Here is a 26,110-nt window from a genome sequence, read left to right on the forward strand (position 1 = left end):
CTTGATTTTCTTGTCTGTAAAATAAGAGAGTTTTAACTATTTATTCCTAAGCTATTTTTCAACTATGAAATTATATGATTCTGGAATTTATAAATTGCTTTTCACATTGTTTCTGTTGTTTTGGGATTCAAGCCATGCTTATTTCCTCTTGATTGTCTTTTTAATTTTTATCTTTGCTTCATTTTCACTTAATTAAAAGTTAAATGAATGAATAAATGAATGAAACAGCCTACAATGGCGTACCAGTAGCAGAAAGCACAACAGGCACTGTATTTAAATACTGTTTTCCAATAAATAGAACCAGAGCTCTTCCCTGAAGAAGGCTAATTTTCACTGCTGTGGTGGGGAATGTATGAGATGAGGTTAGAACATCTTATTCCACTGGAAAGTAAATAGAATAATAGGGCATAATACAAGGACGTAAAAGTCAGCTTGAAGGAGCTGCTGCTGTCCAAATGTGGAACAATTCTATGACACTTCCACTGAATAAAAAAGAAATCCCTGACTCCATACTGGAAGGAAGGGAGGGAGGAGAAAAATGCTCCATTACAGTACAATGCTAACTAATAAATATAACATATGGATAGAAAATCTTTAATGGTGTTAAAAATAGGGAGTAAAAGTTGCATGGAACCAGTTATTTACATAGTCTCAAAGTATCTCTACAAATTACTAACTACAGAGGGTAACTTTACAGTGGAGAACATGGTCCACACCACCATAAATCAAGTGATAAAAGAACTAATACCAGGTACTTCCTGCTATAATGCACCGAGAAGGATGTAACATTTACCTCTGTAGTATTCCTATCAAAAATCTATCACCCGAATCTAATAACATCTGATAAACCCAAAATGATGGATTCTATAAAAGTTTGCCTATACTCTTAAAAGATACCAAAATCAATAGAAAGTGAAAGGAAGTATTCCATATTCAAAAAAAACCCTAGGGAGGCATGACAACTAAATGCAATATGTAGTGCTTGATTGGTTATTGAACCAAGAAAAAAAAGCCATAAAAGGATATTATTGTGACAAGTAACAAAATAGGGACCAGGGTTAGATATTATTTCATAAATGTTTAAATTTCCTGATTTTGTTCATTGTACTGTGATTATCTTAGGAACGTTATTGTTCTTGGGAGTATTTACAGGAACGGACCTGTAAGCAAGATAATGTGAATGTGAATGTTAAAGCAAATGGGGCAAAACCTAAAAAAAATGGTGAATATAGATAAAGTTATGGCAGTTTCCTGTACTTGTACAACAATTTTGTGTAACTTTATAATTTTTTTGCTAAGTTTGAAATTATCTCCTTAACCTAAGAGTATTTGAAAATTTAAATCCTTCAGAGAAACTTTTAAAAACTGTTAATAACATTTAAAAGTTTTTAAAAATTAAATTTTAAGAAAAATCTTCTGCCTATAAATTGCTCTGTAATTTCTAAATCAGCTAGTTTGAACCTTTAAGTTCGTTTAGTAATAAAAGCCTGTAATGTGATTGAACTAGGTACTATATAGAGCACACAGATTATAAGTGCTTTTTAAATTTTTTTAATTTTTAAATAAAAAGTAGATTCATAGGAAGTTAAAAGAAAAACATAGGGATATCAGGTTCAGCCTTAACCTAGCCTCCTCCAAAGGTTATATTGTATATAATTTTACAGTTTCAAAACCAGGAAATTGATATTTGTACAGTCCAAGAATTTATTTAGATTTAGCGCATTCTGTGTATGTGTTTCTATAAAGTTTTATCATGCACGTAGCCACATTCAACAAACAACTGTTTTATCAACACAAGCACCATTCCCTTCTACTGTCACTTCATAGCCACACACCTGCACTCCTCATCTCTAACACCTGGCAACCACTGATCTGCCCTTCATCTCTATAATGTTGGTATTTCAAGAAGAATGTTATGTAAATGGAATCATACAGTATGTAGCCTTTTGAAATTGGCATTTTTCAGTATAATTTTCTTGAGACCTATCCAAATTTGTTATATGTGCCAATTGTTTGTTTCTCTGTATTGTTGAGTAGCATTCCAAGGTATGGATCTACCACAGTTGTTGGGACCATTCACACATTGAAGGACATTTGGGGTTTTTTCCCCCCCAGTTTGGGACCATTACTGATAAAACTGCTATGAACATAATGAGCAAGTTTTGCATGAACATAAGTTTTCATTTCATAAATAACTGCATGTACTTTTTTTCTTATTTAGATTCAGGATTTTTAAAAATTTTTATTTATTGAGAAAGAGAAAGAACATCGATTTGTTGTTCCACTTATTTATGCATTCATTGGTTGATTCTTGTGTGTGCCCTGACCAGGGAATGAACCTGCAACCTGAGAGCCCTGAGCTACCCAGCTAGGGCTCTTAGGTTAATTTTTAAAAGTTTATTCTGAGCCAATTAATTTCATACTTTGTGAAAAACCATTGTTCCTTCTAGTATTTTTTTAACCCAAAATTTGTTTATTGGGGTGGTTCCCCATTCATTTTGATTCAGGATTCTTTTAGCGCTGCTTCCTTCTGAAGGGGCATCCTTCTGTAAGCCTTGCTTTTCCTCCTGTAGGCTGACAGAGGACAGTGGAGGACAGAGCACTACTGTTTGTGCGTGGCTAAAGATGGTGGTAATTTTATAGCATCCTGGGCATTTCTCATCCATGAAGTAGAAGTTGGGGCTCTGCACCAGGTGCTTTTTGTGTTTTCTCTTCTCTTCTTTTGGAGAGGGATAAAGTTAGCAAGAGGCATGTGGTTGCGGGGAGGTCATCACTGCTGGAAAGGCTTCTTCTAGTATTTTAAAGCTATGCCTAAGTCTGTAAACATGGTGAATTTAAAGAGTGTATACAGTCTTTGTGAAAAGGGAGAGAGAGATTCAAAATTAAACAACTCTAGTTGGCTCTGTTGAGTAACTAAAATACGTATGATAAATGGCCTCTTGAACTGGCCTGCCAAACTAAGTATAATCTAACTTGTATGTACCTTTTCTCCCTCATCTTATATCAGTCCATTATTATGTACCAGCCACATGAACAACTTTTACATTGTGTTAGGCTGTGTTCTTCTTTAGGGACTCGAAATGCTATTCCCATCTCCTGTCTTCCCTTTTGCCTAACTCTTACTCATGAGGTTTTCTTAGTTATCATCTCTTCTTCCCCCTAAATGCCCTATTCTTTTCATTTAGAAAAGAGCAAGCATTCAGAATGTTAAGAGCAACAACTTTGGAATCAGAATTTAGGCAAGTTATTTAACCTTTATATTCCTTAGTTTTTATATTAAAATGAAGATAATAGTAAAGTAGAATAAGGATTAAATGAATTCATATATAAATATGAGTTAAAGGAACAAAATACAAATTAATATGAGATTTAATATGTAAATTCCTTAGAACAATTCCAGGCATATATTAGGTGTTAAGTATCAGCCCTTATTATTGTTCTTATGAAATACATCATAATATGTAATCATGTTGCATGGTGATTATTTGTAATATCTCTCCTGCTGGATTCAAAGCTCCATGAGGATATTACCATGTCTGGGTTGGTTTTTTTGTTTATTAGAGCTTTTTTTTTTTTTTTAGCCACTACTCAACACTTGCACCCAACACGGTGTTGGGTGCTAAGTGTGTAATAGTGAATATATAAAAATTGACTTCTGAAAATCAGAAAATTAGATAAGCAAGAAAAAGGAAATTAGTCATTTATAAATTTCATCTGCCAGTGATAAGCATACTTATTACCTACCAGGTACTGGTAATGAGAAGCTAACCTACTCTTTCAGGTCTAGGCAATTCAGTATTCTGATTCAGATTGAAAGTGTTTAATATCCATCTTAAGTCTGATTTGTATTTGTGTTTATATAAAATAATTGTGTTAAAAAATATTTGAGAAACATTTCTTTTTACATCACTGTTTTCTGCAAAATCCCACCCTCCCATTTTACTTAGATTTCTTAAACAACAGTAAAAGTCCCCTGTAACATGAGATAAAGTTTCTATTTTTCATGACTTATTTTAGGTACCTTTAAAATCAATCAGGCATTATATATCCTGGTCACAGAAGATCACTAGTTAATATCCCAAGATTTTCTAAACCAAGAAACAAAATAAAGAAAACAGTAAAAACACTGTTTTAGGAATTTAGGATTTAATTAAAGAGTTCAGGTCCTTTTGCTGTTTAATAGCATTATCTTGGAGATCTATTATAGCGCACACAGTCATTTGATTCTGTATTTTCATTAACCTACCTCAGGCTCTAGTTGCTATTATATTTTCTTTTTCAAAATGTGTGTTTCATAGAAAGTTTACTTTTGTGGAACTGTGATCATTAGTTTCATCAGAAACCCTACTTAAAATTTAAAATTCCGTGTGTCCTGATGAAAGATGGACTGATAATGACAAGACTTTTTTCATTCTATATACAGAATACATACGGCATTTGATGTTATGAAACCTGTATTTTATGATTAGTTCATTGAATATGAGCTTATTAATTTAGAAAAATATACATTCTAACTTATATCATCCTTAATTTATATACTTATGTCCTATAAAATGGCATAGTGGTAGGGGCAGGGTCCGTCATAAATCATAAAAAGGTTACTGTACACAGTGTGAATCAGAAATCACTTTTGTTTATTACTTCTGCCCCTGTAAGTTGAAGTACTTAAAATATCTTTGAAATTTAGCTCTTAGTTAAGGAGCTGTTTGTTATTGGTTTAATTTGACTTTTAAAAACTTTATCTTCCCTGAAAAGCTATCCCACTATTCTTTTTCACATTCATCGGTCATATTATTTAATGGTGATATTTGGTTTTCTTGAATTCCTTCGTGGGTTTTTAAACGAATTACAGAACTAGAGCCTGAGGAAAACGTGGTGTTTTAGTCCATTTAGACAGAATACAATAGACTGGTTGACTTATAAACAACAGAAATTTATTCCTCACAGTTCAGAAGGCTGGGGAGTAGATGAGGGTGCCAGCAGATTTAGTGTCTTTGCAAATCCCCTTCTTGGTTTATAGATTTGACATCTTACTGTGTCCTCACGTTGTGAAAGGGGGAAAGGAGTTCTCTGGAGTCTCTTTTATGAGGGCTTTAATCCCATTCATGAGGGCTCCACTCTCATGACCTAATCATCTGCCAAAGGCTCCACCTCCAAATACCGTCACGTTTGTGATTAGGTTTCAACATATGAATTTGTGGGACAGTGGGGGACATTCAGCCCATTAGTATATGGCTTAGAGCCATATACTAATGTTGTCAAACTCATTTTCACTGGGGGCCACGTCAGCCTCCTGGTTGCCTTCAGTGAACCAAAATAATTTTAAGACTGTATAAATGGAACTACTCCTTAGTTGTTAAGGAGTTGAAATTACATTCAACCCTTTGAAGGCAACCGTGAGGCTGATGTGGCCCCTGGTGAAAATGAGTTTGACACCCCTAGTTTAGAGGGAATAGATTTGAAAAAAGGAAGGCTTTTAATTAATGCTGACTTTAGTATGAGGTAACATTTTGCACCCCACAGAAAAGTTCCTTATTTTTTTAAAAACCTGTTTATTGTGGAAAACTTCAAGTACATGCAAAGTCAGCGAAAGAGTATAATGAATTCCTAATGCCCATTACCTAGTTTCAACAGTAATCAACATGCTGTCATTGTAATTTTGCCTGTGCCTCCACTCATTCTCCAACCACTTTCACAGTTTTTTTGGAGTTTGGTAATATTTACATATACTGAAAAACAGAGATCTTAGCTTTGCAATTTTGATAAATGTGAACACTTATGTTAATTAACATGAGGCCTGTCCAGAGAGTATCCAGCCACATAATATGAAAAATTAGAGACATTTATTGAAGACGATACCAAATACAAGAAACACTGTACATAGGACAGTGATGCCTCAATCCCCTTCAGTGTAGGCACCTTGGGACCTCATGTGGTTTTCCAAATCACCATCAGCTGCTTTGTCTTATTTTCCTGAATCATTGACAGTCTGAAATCTCTTCCATTTCAGAGGTGATTTTAGTTTTGGGAACAGCCAGAAGTTACAGGGCACCAAATCTGGGCTGTTGGGGGCTGAGTCACCTGGGTGATTTGATGTTTCACCAAAACACTTGGCCTGAGACGTGATGCCTGAGCAGGTGCCTTATCATGATAAAGCTGCGATCACCATTTGCCCTCAGCAGCTGCTTTCTGAATCATCTGAATAGTTTCCATGGAGGAATGCTCAAGTTTAATGCAAAATTTGATGCAGTTTCATTGCTCTACTTGCCCTGTCATTTTGAATGTGATGGCCACACAGTACACATGCTCACTCAACAGTGTCAATTGCTCCTAGTGACTAGTACAGTGAAGTTGTCATTGTTCATGCATGTACATTCCATCCCACTCTCCTTGGCTGCCAGGTTACATCAATGTTGTGCAAACCATTCTTGTTATATTAATAGTGGTTGGATTTTTTCTGGACAGACCTTATACCCCATCATGATATAGGACATTCTCATCACACCAGAAAGTTTCTACCCCACCACTACTGTTGAAAAAATTGATATTGGACCTCAATACTGCTAAAAAAGTGAAAAGACAAGAAAACACTGGGATAAAATATTTGCATAGTACATATCTAGTACAGAACTTTGATCTAAAGCACATAAACCATACTTTAAAAAGTCAACAGGAAGCTTGCCAACTTCTACTCTAGACCTGTACTTACTGGGATATCAAAGCAAAGATAGATGTTCAGTAGTCAGTCAGGTGTATGACTCTAGTGTACTGGGAGATGTCAGTTGGGAGTCATCATCACACAGGCACTATTGTAAAATCATGACATTGAATGAGATCAACAACAGATGAGGACAGGAGAATGAGAAAGATCCAAAATAGGATTCAGGAATGGCCAGTGTTGTGTGAGGAAAAACTAGGAGAATGTGTGGTTCTAGAAAACAAAGATTTGTTCAAACAGTAGAGAGTGATCAACTGTGTTGAGTGGTAGGTCAAATCAGATGAGATATGAGGCTTGTGCATTGGCATTTAACACTGTAGATTCCATTACTAACTGTGGCAAGACATCTGGTGGAATGATCAGAATAAAAACACATACAGTGTAGTTTCAAAGAAGGTAGAATTAGAGGTGAATATAGACAACTGAAGAAATTTTGCTGTGATAGGAAGCAGAAAAATTAAGTACTTAAAGGGGGATAAAGGGGTCGAGGTAAGGTTCTTGCAGAGTTTTGGTTTTTGTAGGAGTAGAGGGAGTTATTAGCATGTAGATGTGTGTATGCTGATTGTAATGATTCAGTAAGAGGTAAAGTTGATGATGCAGGAGAGAGATGAGAGGTGCTAAAATGATATTTTGGGGGAATTACACCAGAAAAGGGATCAGTAATGCAGATTATGCACAAGTGATCTTGACTTTTTTGCATGTCTTCTGTGTGTACTCTTTCATTCTCAATTGCCCTTTTAGACTTTAATTATGATCTTAACCTGTTGAACTGGTAGAATTTTCTATAGTATCTGAAACATATTCTCTTTGTTCTACTGAGTTGTCTTGAAGAATTCATTGTTCCTGTGGGCAGTGTTACATAATGAGGATCATGAAAAAAGTAGCCAGTTAATTAAAAAGATTGTTAGGGCAGCCAAACTCCAAATAGCTAACAGAACCAAACTGGCTGATAAGACTGTTACATACTTTTGTAATTTAGTATTAATGTAGAAGTCTTGGTGTATCTAAGCTTTTCTTATATTTTATATGTATCCAAAAAATATTTCCCTATGTTTAAGCAAAAAAATGACAAACTTCAGGATCTTTTGCTTTCTAATGGTGTTGAATAATCAGTTGAGAAGAATCTGTCCAAACTTCGATAGACCAGTGTAAAAATGTGGATTTAAATTTTTTACATTAATTGAAAGTGTGCCCTCTTGTGGACTATTAGTAATTTTACATAAGTGTTTTATAGCTCAGATTGAATTAATTATGTATCATCAATTATGTTATGGTCAAAACTTGAGACTCTATATGTTATCGTTCTTGAAGACCTAGCCCTTGACAGTGGAAAGAAATCTGCACTGATTTTTCATTTCTGATACCATTGCATGAGAAGTAGTCTTACTGTATAAGATACAGTCCCAATCCTTGTTAGGGACTGGAAATAGGCTGTTTCTTTTGCAGTGGAAAGATGAGAACATTTTTGGTGTGGGAAGTTTAGTAGGAACCCAGATAATTCATAGCAACACCTGGAAATATCCTCCATGGTGTCTCTGTAAAAAAGGTTTTATTCAAATTCTAGGGCTCAGGAATTTTTTTTCCCTGATGCAGCATGTATGTTTCCATATTTTGTTTGATTAGACATCATGTAACTACTCTGCAGGCTTTTGCAAGTCATTTTCACTAGTAATCAGCTGTGACCTTTTCAAATGATGAGAAGTTTATTAAGGTTACTTTGTATAGGAATGCATGCATGTGGAAGAAATTGATTAGTGCTGGCCAAGTAGCTCAGTTGGTTAGAGCATCATCCTGATACTCCAACGTTGCAGGTTCAATCCTCAGTCAGGCCACATACAAGAATTAACCAGTGAACATAAATGAGTGGAATGACAAATTGGTATCTCTCTCTCTCCCTCCCTCCCACCTTTCCTCCCTGTCTAAAATCATAAATAAACAAATAAATATATACATACATAAGTTGATAAGAACAAAGAAGAAAGCTGATTATACTATACGTTTTATTAATTGTTTTATTTCTTAATGAACATACAAATATTCTGTTAACTGCTTTTGAGGCACCCTAAATCTAAACTTCATTTACTTATTGGTGACTTCTTTTTCTCTTCATAATAATACTCAATAATGCAATTGTGGCCTTTTGTTACATATTATATAATATGATATAGCCACATTTTTAGAACACACACACAGCACTCACACATTGATATCCAACAGGGAGGTCAGGGTTCCAAAAGCAAAGCATGTGTCCAAAGAGAGCTTTTGTCCAACCTACGGCCCAGGATGGCTAGGAATGCAGCTCAACACAAAATTGTAAATTTACTTAAAACCTTTTTTTTGCTCATTGGTTTTCATTAGTGTTTGTGTATTTAATGTGTGACCCAAGACAACTCTTCTTCCAATGTGGCCCAGAGATGCCAAAACGTTGAACATCTCTGCTTAAAGCCTTGTTTTATTTTGCATTTTTCTTATTTAATGGAAATAATTTACAACTATAGAAAAGCAGAGACGTTTTTAAAAAGTAAGAATTTTCACAGTGCAGTTGCTTGGGAACTCTTTGCTTTTGAGCTAGGATTTGAGGAAGATCTTTTTGAAGGGCCCTAAAGAGAATTTGCTGTTGAATAATAGGCAGCAAAAAGGAATCTGAAGGTAGCTTGACTAAAGTGAAAGGAATTTGTTGGAGAGGCGCCAGTTTTTAGAAAGTCACTGTTTCCTATTTAAAATAGTATTTAAATAGTACAACATAGTTCCTGATCTAGCCACTTAGAATGTATATTCTGCCTGTTTCCCAAAAGAATTTGAGACAGTTTATACTATTAAATATAATATAAACTGTGAAAATAAAAAAATATACAGTTTTATACCCTCCATCCCCCTTCCTTAGAATAACATTACCAAGGAAGAAAAGTATTAATTAGGTAAATTAGTCCACGTATATACAATTTTGGTTTATTCAAAATAATATTATAATCACACAAGATAACAACATAGTGTAAAGAATACTGGACTACAAATCCAAATATTTGTATTCTAGTCTTGAATAGGTCAGTCACTAGCTGTGAGACCTTGAACAAACTGTTCCTCAGATTAACTGTTAATCTGAGGAACAGTTTCCTTTACCTTTTATTGGTTTATCTTTCTGTCATAGCAATATAGATATTTCCCGGTTTTATGTCCTTCAGATAGATAGATATGCTCGAGAATGTAAGATTTGGTTAGAAATGCCTAAGTTCAAATCCCAGCTCTGCTAAGTGCTATCTGTGTAGCCACTGGCAAAGCATTTAGACTCTGATCCTTCCTTTTTGCACCTGAGAAATAGAGATAATCTTTACAACTCTCAGTGTGGTATGGTAAGGAATGGATGTGTTCATGTTTGGCACATAAGAAATGCTAAAAAATAATTCCTTTATAACCGTGTCTCATCTCATCTATTATTATAATTTAACTGTCATTAATTCTCGTTGGACCATTTCCGTATCTATAGCTGTAGTTCTGACCTCATTTGTCAGTTCCAGAACATCCAACTTTCCACGTCAGATATCTCCAACTAGACGTTACATTGGCATTTTCACCTGAGTCCATAATCAAACTACAATTACATGTCAATACTGCAGTATTCTTCCATCAACTTTCTGCCTCCATTCTCTTTACTACCCCATTCTCCCTATCATTCTTATTAGTCTTGGTGAAAGTTTAAGTTCACTTATATCAAAGATACGGAACAAAAGATCACCATTTCCTAACAAACTCCTTTGTGGGCTCCAATTCACCATTCTGGTCTTACACTCTGGCAAAAGTGTTTATAAATTCACCCTGTATATCTGCTAGTCTTTGTTAGTATCTAGCATAGTACCTTCATGCAGTAGATTCTTAATATAGGTTTCATAGATAACTATTTGACTATCCCGGAGAAATTTATGTACAAATAGCAGTAACTGTTAGAAGACTCATTTAATGCTTCTTACTTTTATACAGTTCATATGATCACTTTTATGAATTATAATTTAATATTCAGTAGGTTTTTAAAATTCCAAAGTAACAAAAATGAGAATTTCCTCAAATCCCAGAATATATTCTCTCAACCATTCTTACTGGCTTGAAAGTATATTCTTAAAGAACCTTCTGTCTTGCTAATACATTTGTATAAATGATATAAATACATTTGTGTGAAAATAATTTAAAATAAAAATTGGACTTGAACTTTACACATTGATACTCTTTTAATTAGCAGTAAATCTGTATTTTTTCATGAATTTTAAGAATCTTTGGCATTTTTAAAATAAATTTGATACAGATTGTGAAGGGACTAAAATATGTAGTTACAGTAAAATTGGTTTGGCTTTTAAGTCATTTGATTCTTTTCCTTTTCTCCCCCTGGGAGATGTACTCTCTTTACATTTCCATGGCCAAACTCAAATCTCAAAGGGTAGAAACTATTTCCCTCTTAACCACTGCACTTTGCTTTCCTAGCCTAGTATCTGACATAATGACACAAAATAAATACTGAATGCATCATCCTAAAGGGCTAAATACTATAGAAACATAGTGTGTTCTTTTGGATAACATTTATAACTCTAGGAGTACCTGTATGGAATTGGATGAACTTAATGGCACTTAAAAATTATTTTTATTATCAGGTGAAAGGAAAATGCTTTAGTTATATCAAAAAAAATGAAGCAGATTTTTCTGGAGAAAACCACATAGAAGAATTTTAAAGGAATTCCAATTATTAAATTAAGCAGACTGAATTGTTGCTGTGGGAAAAGTTACCAAATTGACACCTTATATTTAGTGTACACTTACCTCATCATTGATATAGTTGGAGGGAATAAAGGGTTTGTTCTTGACCAGAATTATTTATTAAAGTGTCATTATGTCAGTTTTAAGAAGTTATGAACATGATATAAACATACCAGCGTATTTACTTATTCAAGATTGATTTTCTTTAGGAGTTTTGCTTACTGCTGTGTAGTCCAGGTCAAGAAGAAAGTTGAAGAGTACTTGAGGTGCTATAGAAATTTTAACCAAGATTTGATGTTTCATTAAAGCTATAAAGTAATATCAGAAAAAGAATTAGACGTATCTGCATATATGAAATATTTCTGAGTAACATAGGTAACAAGAGCAAGATGCAGAAAGTGTATAATAAGTATCAGCTCACATTTATTGAATCTTACTACATGCCCAGCTCCAGTTTTAATTACTTTACATGTATTAATTCATTTCATCCTTACAACATAGTACCAGATGTGGAAACTGGGGTACAGAGAGATTGAGTAACTTTTCTAAGGTTACAAAGTAAGTAAAGGTGATTGTATTAAAATCCAGACAGGCTGTTCTCTTTCTTCCTTGACTATATATTGTGAGTATACTTTCCTCCTTTCCTCCCGTCTATATTGATTGTAAAACGTGATTTTTAGTTGGTGCATAGTAATTATTCACGGATGTAACATTTATTATACCAGTAATGTTAAGCTAATAGTATTTTAGTTGTTACATAAAGTGTCCATGTGTCAGGCAGCCTGAGTTTGACTCCTGCTGTAGGTGCATGTAAGACCTTAGTCAAGTCACTTATTCTCTCTGTATGTCAGTTTCCTCATAAATAAAACTGCATTATTAGTACCTCATTGTCACATAAAGATTAAATGAGAGCACATCTAAAGTGTTTAAATGATTTTTATTACATCGGAGATGCTCAATAAATGTTAGTTATCATTTTTACCAGTTTTTCATTACTAAAGAAAGTAAAATTGTTAAGACTATACACATTTTTTCGTTATAGAATACAAAGTGGCTGTTTCAGAAAGTTTATCTACCATTAGATTATGAGAGTGCCTTTTCCAGATCCATCCCAGTTTGAATATTGTAAGTTCTATCAATACTGTTTTACATGCATTACTTTTGTTTGCCTGAAAGAATCAGAAAATTTGAAGTGAAATTAAGTAAACAAAGAGCAAGGGTCTTGGAAAATCTTGTCAGGTGCTTAGAAGTTCCTTTCAGACTCATAATCGGAGTACTATCTTCCACTAATTAACCATTATTCAATTAACCCTCAAGCCATTCTAAAATTAGTCTAGAAATGATTTCTTCTGCATTTGTGTGTGTGTGATTTACAAGTTAGATTTTTTTCCTACCTTTTATTGCTGATGTTTATTTTAGCTAACTTATTATTTAAGTAATCGTGGGTGGGCATATCTAGGACTAGTATACATATCAATATTCATAATACTACAGTGAAATATACTGGAATTTCAAATAAGAAATTATAATAGATTTTTCAGAAGTAGTGATTATTTGTACTGAAAAGACTCCCTTCCCCCTGATTTCACCTATATTTCTCTTCTGTTCCTCTCAAACATGTGGTATTTTTTTTAAAGAAGATTTTATTTGTCCTGGCTGGTGTGGCTCAGTGGATTGAGTGCCAGCCTTTGAATGAAAGGGACGCCAGTTCAATTCCCAGTCAGAGCACATGCCTGGGTTGTGGGCCAGCTCAAGAGGCAACCACACATTGACATTTTTCTCCCTCTCCCCCTCCCTTTCCCTCTCCAAAAAAAATTAATAAATCTTTTTAAAAATACAAAAAGATTTTACTTACATTTATTTTTAGAGAGAAGGAAAGGGAGGGAGAAAAATAAAGGAGAGAAACATTCCAACAAAGGACCTGGCCCACAACCCAGGCATGTGCCTTGACCAGAAATCAAACTGGCAACCTTTCGGTTTGCGGGATGATGCCCAACCCACTGAGCAACACCAGTCTGGGCTCACACATGTGTTTTTTAGTAGCAGTAACACTGTTAATTTTCTGGATCACTTACTATGTCAGATAGTATGTGAGGTGATTTACATGCATTTATTTCATTCTCTTCACCACTTAAGAAGTGGGCTACTTTCTTCACTCTTCCATTTCTTTAAATCTGCAACTTTCAAACTGCTTTGCCTTAGTGACTAACAAAGACATTTAACCTTGACTCACAAAGCAGTGTGCAATGTACCCTTATATTTCTATTCCGTCCATCACTCTCAGTGTTGATCTCAGCCCTCTAATCGGTCCACTAATCCGTCACCATTCACAGATTTTAAGTAAAACACTGCCTTAATGGACAGTTCTAAAGCACACATAATCTTCTTTCCCATTTGGTTACCATTTAATCCTGGACACATTATTCCCCAGAGAGAATGACTTTCAGCTTCAGTTTCAGCAGTTCCATCAAAATGTACTTACACAGAGCCAGGTAGACCAAAAACATTGCCTGATGCAGAGCCAGAAATGCCATGTCTAATTAGTTAGGGATGTGTATATTCATTTTTAGAATTCTAGGAATGCTGGGTTCTGATGGACCCTGGTTACCTTCCAGCATAAGGTAGTAATAATTCCACAGTTTACTCATATTTTTCAAAATCCGTGACTTACAGCGAAAATTACAAGTCCACTTCTACCAGAGTCTTCCGCTGTTCTTCAGAATCTTGGATTCCAATGAAAACAGAATAGCTCAGTATGAGATCTAAAGATCTGTGTCATCTACTCAGTCCATACTTAAAGCATTTTAAATCAAACAAACTTGTTGCTTCCCTTCCTTTCTCCCAGTTTTGAGTTGACAGCAGAGTATTCGAAAGATGCTTTGTTATGTCACTAAGAAAAGCACAGTCTTATGGTTGTTTATTAATCTTTTAATTCATATGTGGTAACTAATTGAATGTAAATCATTATTAGTCTAAAAATCTCCAGCCTAGGGTTGGGTCTGCTTTATATATTACCTGGGATTTAGGAAAACAGAATAAAGTTGGGTAGCCCATGATAGAACCCTCTTGCATATGTTCTCTATGGGTTCCAATCACCTGAATTAAAAAATTAAACATGGTTACTTGTTACTTAATCTGCTGTATATGGCAGTTTACATGTACAATAGTGAGTCATGTGTGGTAACAAGATGTTTTTGTGCTGTTCTGTACATAATTTTCTTTCAACAATTTTTCCCATCAATTACTAAGCATAAATTGGAACCTTCTTTATTAGCCTTACTTAGAAAAAACTCATTGTATTTTGGTGACCTAGGTCTCAGGTTTTACATTCTGGTTTTATTTTTTTAGTGCGTGATGCAATTGCTAAATATATGGTGTTTCTTTAAAATTTCTTTAGTGATGGTTAAACAATAACTACAAATATGTTGAGTTTAGGATAGATTTAAGGTAGGATGGCTTTTAGCTGAATTTGTATGGGGTTTCATGAAATGCGGAAGCTTGCCATGGATCTTGAAAAATTATAGAAATTGGACTAAAGTATAAATGAGGTACCTAGGTAGGGAGATTAAATAACAATGAGGAAACACAGGGCAGATTCAAAGGCATTTCATCAGCTTAATTGGAGAAGATGATTTATGTAGGAAAGTAATGAGAAACAAAGCTAGAAAGGCAAGTTGAAGCTAGATTTTAATGTGCTTATGATGTGGAAGAGAATTATAATGCCTGTCAAAATTGAGTATCCTTGTCTAGTAATACAGCCTTCTGGTAACACGTACTCTTGAGTCAGATTGCTTTGGTTCTAATCTTTGCTCTACATGTTACTTTAAATTGCCTGTAAATTAATTTTCTCAGTGAAAGGCAGAAGATAATAGTACTTACCTTTCTTTGTTGTGAGGACTAAATGAGCACTTTGCAGTGCCTGACATACACTAAGTAGTTTATGAACGATAGCTATTATTGTTATAAAGATTGAACATAGAAGAAAAGCAGAAAAAACTTTTTTAGAAGCTTTTCCCTAAGAGTAACGTATTTGACATATTACAAATAACTATATCTTTTTCATTGCAGTGTTTGGGAAATGGGAAGTAATGACAGCTGGCACCTGAACTAAGTACTTTTATAGGCAACACCATTCCAGAACTTCAGGATGAATGGGGATATGCCCCATGTCCCCATCACTACTCTTGCGGGGATTGCTAGTCTCACAGACCGTAAGTTTGGTTAATTTATCTAAGTTATGTTCCATTGTGTGTTAACAATGATTTTGAGAGAAACTATAACAAAAATTGTTTGTAACAAAATAACAAAAATTTTAAGAGTTTATATTTTGAAAGAGAGACATCATTATTTCCTTTGATTCATTGGCATATGTGTGAAAGTAACAAAACTAGTCTAGTCAGCTACTAATAGGTACGACCTTACTTGTGTTTCATCCTAAGGACCCATTAAATAAATGGTAGCATGTGTTTGTGGTTTTAGGTGATAAAGGGATAAGTGCAAAAGTAAGGACCAAATAAAATTGGACCAAACATTAAGAAAAGTCAAAACTAAGTAACACTGGTTAGTTTCTACATATAGAAACCAATATAGACTTTTTAAAAAGCATTTATAGAAAGTAACTGAAACTGCCCTTCAAAGAAGAAAATTTGACAGCCCGACAATCTAATTTCTTAGTGATGGTTATTTTGTATGTTATGTTCAGTATCTGTTGGAGTTTGTCATAGATATCAACAGCCTATTTTACTCTGAACAGTTAAGTTTAAAAGAATATTGTCAGTCTTTTGAGATTTACATAGTGTAACACTTTTCCTTTTTTTTAGGGACTTAACTCTTTTCATGGGCAACTCTAATTCTTTGTCCATAATGGTGCAAAAAGCTACCCACAATATTAGTCCGTATGTCATTCTACTTGAATAAATAAAAAGAAAAAAAGTAAGAGGAGGCTAGAAGGTGAAGAGATGGCTTCCTTTTTTTTGTGCATGGCATTATGCAAGATTTAGGGCCTTATAATAAAGGAGCTATGAGAAAATAACTTCAAGAAATGTTTTTATGTATGTCCAATATTCCCCAAATACTATTTTTCTGTGAATTTCCAGCTGGTTCTAGCAGGGGTAAAATAGATGACCGCAGCTTTGAGGTTAGGAGAGTAGCAGGCTAATTTATGAAGTCTGAGATAACAAGGAAATAGCTGGTGAGGTTAGGATAACTCAGGTAAGAAAACTTTTAAAACTGTGTTTAGTTTTATCACCTTGTTATAGGTAAGGCATAAACTCATGTAACCTATAGGAGTGCAAAATCAGATACAGTACCAGGGGTTTCTTTTTATTTGTCCTCCCTTTATCTCCACAAGTAAAATTTGTTTCCTGGACTTTTATTAATAAAAAACTTACTGCCAATTGGGGCTGAGTAGCACAGTAGTAGTATTTGTAGGGGGTTAGAAATTAAGCCAAAAACAAAGATATTTTAGTTAACTTTCTTAACTTTTATTTAAGGCAAATGATCAAATTTACCTTTGTGAAGAGACATTAAATAGTTGAATTTAAACTACTGTAAAACGTTTACCATATGTTCTTTTGTTTGCTGTTTAGAATAGAATGAAGAAAGGACAGAACTATTTAGGAATTTATAACTTAAAGCAAAAAACCTTAGATATTATGTTTTCCTGCTAAAGTGAGCTATTTATGTTTGTATATACTTAAGCTCTTAAGAAACATGGTACTTGTCTGTCTGGTGAAGAGTCCAGTGTTGTTATTTATTTAAGTGAGGGTACTAGTGATCCTGATAAATCTTATAAGCAAAAATAAATGAGATTAATTAATATAGTCTCAATTTTTGGAAGTTACTTATTTTTGGCTATGTATTTATTAAATTAATAAAAAAACTTAAGACATGAAAAATCAACATGAATATGAAGGAGCTGAGTTTTATTCTCAGAGAGTGGTATAATCTATTATGGTCCAAGTGATGATTTAGGATTTTTGTAGAGTTAATTGATACTGGTAACTTATTTTCAATTCTAAAACATACATAAGCACGAAGAGACTTACTTCAGTCACTCAATTTCTAATAATCTGATTTTATTTCAAATAGTCCTGAACCAGCTGCCTCTTCCATCCCCTTTACCTGCTACAACTACAAAGAGCCTCCTCTTTAATGCACGAATAGCAGAAGAGGTGAATTGCCTTTTGGCCTGTAGGGATGAAAATTTGGTTTCACAGCTTGTCCATAGCCTCAACCAGGTATCAACAGATCACATGTAAGTACAATCTAAAATAAAGTAAAAAGTTTCATTCTTACTAAGAGAATAAGTATTCCCGATTTTACTTTTTATTTCAAAAAAATTAGATACGTAGTTTATTTTTAAAATATTATCAATATCCAAGTGAGAATATGGCCTCCTGTGATGAAATATTAATGAGATTTAAATAGGCTATAGTTATTTTGAGACAACAGTTCTGACTCACATTCTGTGAAGATTTTTTTCAATACTTTTGGAATAATCTTGAAATATCCATCATGATGGATCTGTGCAGAGGTCTTGAAGGTATCTTTCTTTTTCCTGGTCTTTAGTTAGAGTGGTTAGAATTCCCAGCCACTAGGGATGGTGCTGCTGCTAGCTTTACTTGGACATGCTTTTCATGGGAAGTATTAAAAAACTCAAGACTTAACTCCATGGAAGGCTACTACAGATATAAATTTAAATTATATAGTTTATTTATAAATTTTTTGCACATAAGTATACTTTTTAATTTTTTACTTTTTTACTGCAAAAGCAGTACATACAATATCTTAACAGCGCAAAGTAATCTTAAATTATTTTTTAAAAAGTTAAATCTCCCACCCTGTCTCTTTACATTCTACTACACAGTGGTACTCATGTGTCTTCCTATTGTTTAACTTTCTTTTAGATTTAAGTATTTATTATTTAGAGAAATGAGGAAAGCACATTATAATGGAGAGGTCCCTGCCATTAGATGCAGTCATACTTTGGGCCATTTATAAAGCTGATGACTGAGGTGAAGTACTGAATGTGAATTTACTGATGGAGAAACTGAGATATGACTAGTTAAAATCAGAAGGAAGTATAATACTAATATTTTGTCACTCCAGAAATTCAATAATGTCTAAATATTGCATCATTTGTTATGTGCATGCATGCTTAACAGTTTTCATCAAATATTTTAAGAGATTAAGGGGAACGGTACATATACAGTTACGATTATATTATGGAGAGCTACTTTAAGGTTGCTCTCAGAAATTGAATCTTATCATTGGACACCATCTTTATAAGTCTTTCTTAGATTTATTGAGTTGAACAGTAACATGTATATAAAGTTTTAAATACTGCCTGTATTTAATTTTATCATTGATCTTCTATAGTTATGAATTCAATTTGCTTCTTACTTTCAGGTTTATTGGAAATTGTGACTATGGCCCTGACCATGTAGCTCAGTTGGTTAGAACATTGTCCCTATCTGCCAAGGTCACACGTTCAGTCCCCAGTCAGGGCACGTACAAGAATCAGCCAATGAATACACATGTATAAATAAGTGGAACAAATTGATAAATGTTTCTCTCTCCCTTCCCCCTCCTCCCTCCCCATCTTTCCCTCCTCTCTCTTACCCCTCTCCCCTCCATCACCTCTCTTCCTTTCTTTCTCTTAAAAAAATGTGACTATTCTTAACTACTTTCTTGGGATTTTTTTCTTCCTCATGACTTTATTTGAGAAAAAATATATACGATGGTAAATTACATAACCTCTGGGTCTTGTCTTAACTAATGTGGCATTAGTATTTCATCCAGAGGACATTCTCATATTCAGATGTAAAGGAAATATGTTCCAAGCCCAAATATCAGCTTCTGTGCATAATTACCACTTCTATACCCTTCTATTATTTTGAATAATTTAGAGTAGACTCTGCTTTCTACTTTGACACTGATGTGAACATTCTTTAATAAGCTCATAGTGTAATAATATATGTTTCGGGCTTTTTTTGTGTGTTTAAAATAAAATGGGGGGGGGGGAGTTGTCCTTGGAAAAATTCTCCTTTGTCATTTTTGATAAGTCTGTTTCTTCCAGAATAGTACCTTTGAAAATCCATCAAATTGTTAAACACAGTTGCGTGATTTGTTTTTATACCATGTCTTCTTGTTTTTCTGCCTTAGCCTTTTCTGAATTTCACTAGCAAATTGCCATCTAATGTAGAATAGGAAATTCTTAACCAATCACTATTTTAATTTTTGATATTTATTTTTTCAATGCCAGAGAGTTGAAAGATAATCTTGGCAGTGATGATCCAGAAGGCGACATACCAGTCTTGTTGCAGGCCGTCCTGGCAAGGAGTCCTAACGTTTTCAGGGAGAAAAGTATGCAGAACAAATATGTACAAAGTGGTGAGGTTCACAATAATTGAATTTTGTATGATATTTATATGGGTCCATGTTAGAACTTGTTTAATATATATTAATTAATTGAAGGGTCTCCTTTAACAAGCTAACCTATTATCTATGAATGCTGCATTGATACCCTAAATCAAGCCAAGAACAAGAAAGATGCTAAATGGATACTAATATATTTGCAGTATATATTTTTTGTATTTGCAGTTTAATATGCAACTGAATTTCTTGAAAATCAGAGAGTTTAAAGTGTATTTTGTTAGATATTTCAGAAAGTGTTAGTTTACTCAATCAGAGAGCTTTAGGAATTTTTTTAATTTTAGAAAATTATATAATTGGGATGGAGAAAGAAGTGTTTTTATTAATCAAATAATAAGAATATTTGCAGAGCTTTTTAAATGCAGTACATGTATAAATAATTATACCAGATACTAGTTTCGTTATTGATGGTGACTGTATTTATGGCTATGTAGTAAGTAACTGGTTTAACACTTCTGTTGTCCTAGCAGTAGAAAAATGGATTTATAATAAGTTATTATTAAGGATAAACCTATTCATAATGAGTATTATAAAAGTCATAAAAATGTGATGTCCAACAAAGGTAGCATTTTTGTGTGGTGTAGGAGCACCTTTGAGTTAGGAGCATTATTCAGGCTAAAGCTTACTGAATTTTCAAGTCCAAGTACTTTGCATGCGTGGCTCTCCAGATTAAAATAGAAGACAACTTCTGAAGATTTAATTTACTTAATTGATTAATTGTATTAAAAATATTACTGGATTTATTGGAAGCGCCTCCATGAAACTCCCCGTTCCATCTCCTAGTTTTATTTTGTTTTTTAATAATATTTTTTTGTTGATTTTGTGGATTGTATCTGGATTGTTTTTAAAACAATCGCATATTTTACTATCCATTACTCAAAGAGGAATCACCTCTGCCTGACTCACCTTTAAGCAGATCGAAGGTAGGTATGTAGGACAAGACTATCTTCACCAGGACTAATAAGCTAGATAGCAGTAATAGGAGACAGATCTGAATTTTGAAAGGAAAACAAGAATTATACTTGTTTTGAAAGAAGGTTGGAATGAAAGACAGGATGGGGAGATTGTTGAATTGGAAGATAGACTGATAGGTTAGGAGCGTGTAGTATAGGATAATGTGAACAAATTATTGGATAAAAGGAAGTCTTCCAAGGCTATTTATACTACATTTTGGTAACTTATATTTTTTAAACATTTAATTTTGATAGTAAATCACTCTACGAAAAAAACTTTTAGTAGAGTAATTGACCTTTCAGTCACATATTTTGTGTTCTATACTACACTATAGTTTAATCCAAAATGTTGTTGGTTTCATTTTATTTTTTTATTGTTATTCTATTACAGTTGTTCTATATCCTACTTTGTAAAGACATAAACTAGCATTTAAAAATTAATAACACATTGTGATTTTTTTCCTAACCATTTTTCAAGTGATAGTGGCTTTAAAATTTTAAAAGGTGATTCTTTCTGGGTGTAAATGTGAGCTGCAAAGAGAAAATTTAATAATATGCAAATCATTTTATTTATACTTTGTAATTTTGAGATGATCAGAAAGAACTATTACAATTTCATTTGTTCCTTTTATGTATAAAGTTGTTGCTTTCAAACTAGTAATTCAAGCTTGTCCCAGTGATGACTGTTAATTCAGGATTTTTTTTAAATGCCCATCTTACGGAATATTGCCATCTCTGTTTAAAAAAATTCAGTAACAGTAATCATAGTAATTAAATTATTAAGCTGTGGAAGATATAATCTAGTATTGAATTTGAGTTGGAATAGAAAGCTCAAAAGTTGAAATTTGGACTGTATGCAAAGGAAAACACATCAGTATTACTGGTAGACTTTGAGGTGATTTTGAGCCCTCATCCCGCTGTCAGAGAGCTAGAATCCCTTCTGTGGTATTCTTGGCAAATGAACATGGAGCTTCTGTTTGCATGTTTCTGGTGAAAGGCACTTTTCATGTCAATAGCAGGAAATGAAATTTGGGAATATAATGTGATGCTTGAAGTTCCCCAAAAGATTGGCTATGTATATCATAAGAAAGTTCAGGGTTAATCATAGGTTTTATCTTTGATTTTAAAATGTCTAAATAAATGAATTTTTCTTACCTCCTATATAACAAAATGCCATTTGTGTAACAGTTGAAGGAACAATGTGTAGCTTTGAAAGAAATGTGAGAATCTGAAAGCTACCCCCGGATTTCCTCTCATTAATCGAATATTTATTTAATCCTTAATATTTGGCAAAGAATTGTGGTGGAAGAAAGAATAGGAGCATTCTGTTTTGCATAAAAAGACTTTCAGATGGGTTGCAGCAGCTTAAACTTTTGGCCCCCAAATAAAGAACTTTTAAAAGCCTAGGTCTAAAATAAAAAATAACAATTTAAAAAGAAAAGTAATTTTGAATCACAGTGAAAAAAGCTCCTAAGGATGAGAGATGTATGTAAAAAAGTATTCCACTTAATTGAAAACCACCGAGAGACCTATTGTAGAAGGAAGAGTGAGTAGTATTTGATCAGGGGGTAAAGTGTCTTCTAAAAGTTTTTTTAAATTACAAGTCTAAATGTTAGGACTTTAAAGAAAGCAAATAATATTTAAAAAAATTTAAATCTCTATATCTGCTCCTAGATTAGTTATGTAGTAAAAGGATATGTTGATCAAATTGGTTGAACTCAAACTTGACAGTTTCTGCATTTTGCTCTTCAAAATGAACAGGTTAAAAAAAAGAAAAAAACAGAAAGATCTTTTGAATATTTATGAAAGAACAATTGATTTAAATCATTTAAAGGAAACAAAAGAAATTAATGTTTACCATCTTTGTTTGTGTTGTTTAGGAATGATGATGTCTCAATATAAACTTTCTCAGAATTCCATGCACAGTAGTCCTGCATCTTCCAATTATCAACAAACCACTATCTCACATAGCCCCTCCAGGTAATATATTTATTATTTTATTAAGTCTTGTTTTCTGTGGTGAATATACTTGTGAATATACAGAGTGTGCATACATATAGGTAATGGTGAATTATATGTAGTTAAGAAGTTAAAGTGCTTACTTTAATCTTAAATAGTAACCCACGGGAACGTAATATGCGTAAATGCTCTAATATACGGATTGAAGTATCTATCATTTTAGTAACTTAATTTCATACAGACAAAAAAATGTATTAATATAACCACTGTGTTTGAGATAAGAAAATTTATAGAGTAGAACTTGTGCAGCATGACTTTATATAACTTAAACAGATGGATACTTCCCTGCAAGTAAAATAAATGAATCATCCCAGTTTTTATAAACTGTTTAGTGTAACTCTTAGATTATGATTTGTGAATGATTTTTGTATATCTGACTTTCTCAGATTTTTTTCTGTTTGCATTAGAATTTGTAGAATTTTATGACAGCGAAATTTCAAGGAATAGCCTATTTATTTTATTTCCTGATATTGTTTATTTGGATTTTGGCTTTTAGCCGGTTTGTGCCACCACAGACAAGCTCTGGGAACAGATTTATGCCACAACAAAATAGCCCAGTGCCTAGTCCATATGCCCCACAAAGCCCTGCAGGATACATGCCATACTCCCATCCATCAAGTTATACAACACATCCGCAGATGCAGCAAGGTAAGAAAGTTGGTTGTTTACTTAAAAGGAATACCTAATATTCCAAGCATCTTTTAGAATTTTTAAAGCACAAGGTAAAATAGTATACTGTATACTTGTTAACAAACATTTCTTTTAAGATATGGCTTAAGTTATTAAAAAAACATGTTACATTTATCATTTGGAAATTTATCATTTGGGAGGTAAAAGGATCAGTGTGATTTTGACTCTTTGGATTCAGTTTTTATACAACTAAGTATATCTAGTTTTGAAATTAGGAAGTGCTTTTTAATTGTGCTTTTTTCCTACAGTGGCACTAAGCCAAAGAAAAGTTACACTTTAATTGGTAAATATATATAGTATGAAGATTTAACTATAAAGTAGATATAGTGTAAGTAGAAGAAAATTAATCTTAGTTGTAAGAATTTCTGGGATTAGATTACTAGTTGTCAATTGAAGGCAAATATCGATAGTTGATTTTAAAGGTTACATTTTGCTTGGGATGCATGAAACGGCTACTAAATGATTTACTATTAATATAAATTTATTTGTACTTTGTGGGAAAAATTTTAAAAAGTGCAAAAGATAATACAAATATCTGTGTTTTTGTCTCCCGTAATTAACAGCAAATTTTTATCATTTGTAGTCAGGCATTAGTTCTTATGTGTATTTTTATTTTTTATTATGCCTGAAGTCAAAACTTTCTTCATTTATAAACTTTTTAACGATAAGCTTTTAACTTAGTCATCCATCAAAGTAACCAACTTCTGGCTTCCCAAAGTTAGAGAATGAAATACTAGAAACTGTTTCATACACTAACACAAAGAAAAACTAGTAGGCAAATCACACATTTGGAATAGGTAAGTTAAAAATTACAGAATTTAGTGTGAGTGCTAAACACAAGTATGTATGTATGTGTAGACTCTGATACTAGTGAAATAGTATATATTGGCACACATAGTTATGAAAAACATTTTAAATGTAATTAATAGGGGGACATATTTGTTGCTTATGGAATTGTCCACATACATGTAAGTATGTGCAGGAAAGAACACAGATTTTTACTCTAAATACTGTTGTTTTTTAACAAGATAAAATCAGCTTTTTCAGAAAAACATGTTGAATTCACAAAGTCAAAGGAGAAATACAGTTTGGGGGCCTGTTCAATTATGTATCATTTTTCAATTATGTATCATTTCATGGAAATTCTCAGACACTTGAGGAACTAAAAATGTAACTCAGAGATTAGCCCCACTCAAATATAAAAATTATTATAAATTGGAAAATTTATTTTGGTAAGGACTAAATGGATGGGTAAATGGAACAGAAAAGAATCCAGAATGAGGCAAATAATGGGAATTTAGGGTATGTGAAAGGTAACATTTAAAACACTTTCTCAACTTCATATTATAAAAAATTTAACCATGCAGAAAAGTTGAAAGATGAGCACAATAAATCCCTTCACCAACAGACATCATAACTCTTTGCCCTTAAGTACATCTGCTAAAAAGAAGGAAATTATTGGATGTAAACACCAATTATAATTATTTACCCTAAAATTAACAAGAACAGTCTGTAGTATCATCTGATATCTAGTCTACATTCAGTTTTCACCAGTTGTCCCAAATATGTCATTCATAACCTTTTCTCTTTTCAAAGCATGATCTAATCTAGTTTCTCATAAATTGCATTTGACTTTTACATCTTTTTCCCCCATAACAGTAACTTTTGCTTTTTTTAAAGAGTTCGTGCTTTTATTGTGAATATCTCATATTCTAGACTTCACTCGTTTCTCATAGTGTTGTTTAATTTGCTCATATATGCCTTATATTTCCTGTGGACTGGAAGTTATCCTTAAAAGATTTATTAGCTTCTAGTTTTATATTTTTGGCAAGACTACTAGATAAGTAAATAAATAATGTGCACTTCATATTGCATCATATCAGAAGACACATAATGTCATGTGGTCCCAGTATTAATGGTGTTTAGGTGGTGACCACTTTGTAGAAGTACATTATATTTTACTCTTTGCAGTTAGCAAGTAATCTGAAGGGGGATATTTTGATATCATGTAAATATCCTGTTCCCATTAATCTTTTACCTAAAGAGTTTAGCATCCAGTAATTCTCATTTCATCAGTTTTCACACTGGTCATAGCAAAATGGTGATTTTTTAAAAATTGTTGTTCTGAGGATGGCATTCTTAAATCAGTATGTAAGAAGATTTTTTAATAAATCATGTTGGATTGATTGGCTAGGCATTTGGAAATTTTTAGTTGGATACCTAGATCATCTTGAGTGTAAATGTTCTGGATAGGTGAAGTATTCACTTGTTTGTTTGTATTTTAAGTAGTGAAATTATAAGACAAAAACATGGGTGAGTTTTTGATAATTACCTAAGAGTTGAGAAGTCCTTATTTCTAAGCAGACTTAAAACTTGGCTTCTAAAAATGGCGGGGGGGGGGGGGGATGATTTAATTATAAATTTCTGTGTAAGAGGAGAGAACATAAATAAGGACAAGTAAATATGGAGAGAAACATTTTTTAAGTTTATTACAATCACAAAGTATTAATTTTTAATATACCAGCATCTTAAAAAGATTGATAAAAATTAGACA

The 26,110-nt window shown here is 33.2% G+C and overlaps 1 protein-coding gene and 1 pseudogene across 6 annotated transcripts in view; one reads left to right on the forward strand and one right to left on the reverse strand.

Moving 5' to 3' along the window:
• The window catches only part of NIPBL (NIPBL cohesin loading factor), a 182,737-nt gene that overhangs the window by 60,331 nt on the left and 96,296 nt on the right, over nucleotides 1-26,110 (forward strand). For 5 of the 6 annotated variants that reach the window (XM_053914377.2, XM_053914375.2, XM_053914391.2 and 2 more), the window contains 5 exons: nucleotides 15,527-15,669; nucleotides 17,549-17,714; nucleotides 19,725-19,852; nucleotides 22,728-22,827; nucleotides 23,363-23,514. In XM_053914377.2, coding sequence (XP_053770352.1) covers nucleotides 15,606-15,669; nucleotides 17,549-17,714; nucleotides 19,725-19,852; nucleotides 22,728-22,827; nucleotides 23,363-23,514 — 610 coding nt within the window. In that variant the 5' untranslated portion in view covers nucleotides 15,527-15,605. Of the gene's footprint in view, nucleotides 1-12,500; nucleotides 12,584-15,526; nucleotides 15,670-17,548; nucleotides 17,715-19,724; nucleotides 19,853-22,727; nucleotides 22,828-23,362; nucleotides 23,515-26,110 lie in introns of all 6 variants that reach the window. The other variant, XM_045186245.3, reaches the window with a different exon arrangement.
• Nucleotides 1,337-3,472, reverse strand: LOC112320922 (small ribosomal subunit protein eS27-like; annotated as a pseudogene).

Source organism: Desmodus rotundus, chromosome 1, assembly GCF_022682495.2.
Source record: "Desmodus rotundus isolate HL8 chromosome 1, HLdesRot8A.1, whole genome shotgun sequence".
NCBI classification, from domain to species: Eukaryota; Metazoa; Chordata; class Mammalia; order Chiroptera; family Phyllostomidae; genus Desmodus; species Desmodus rotundus.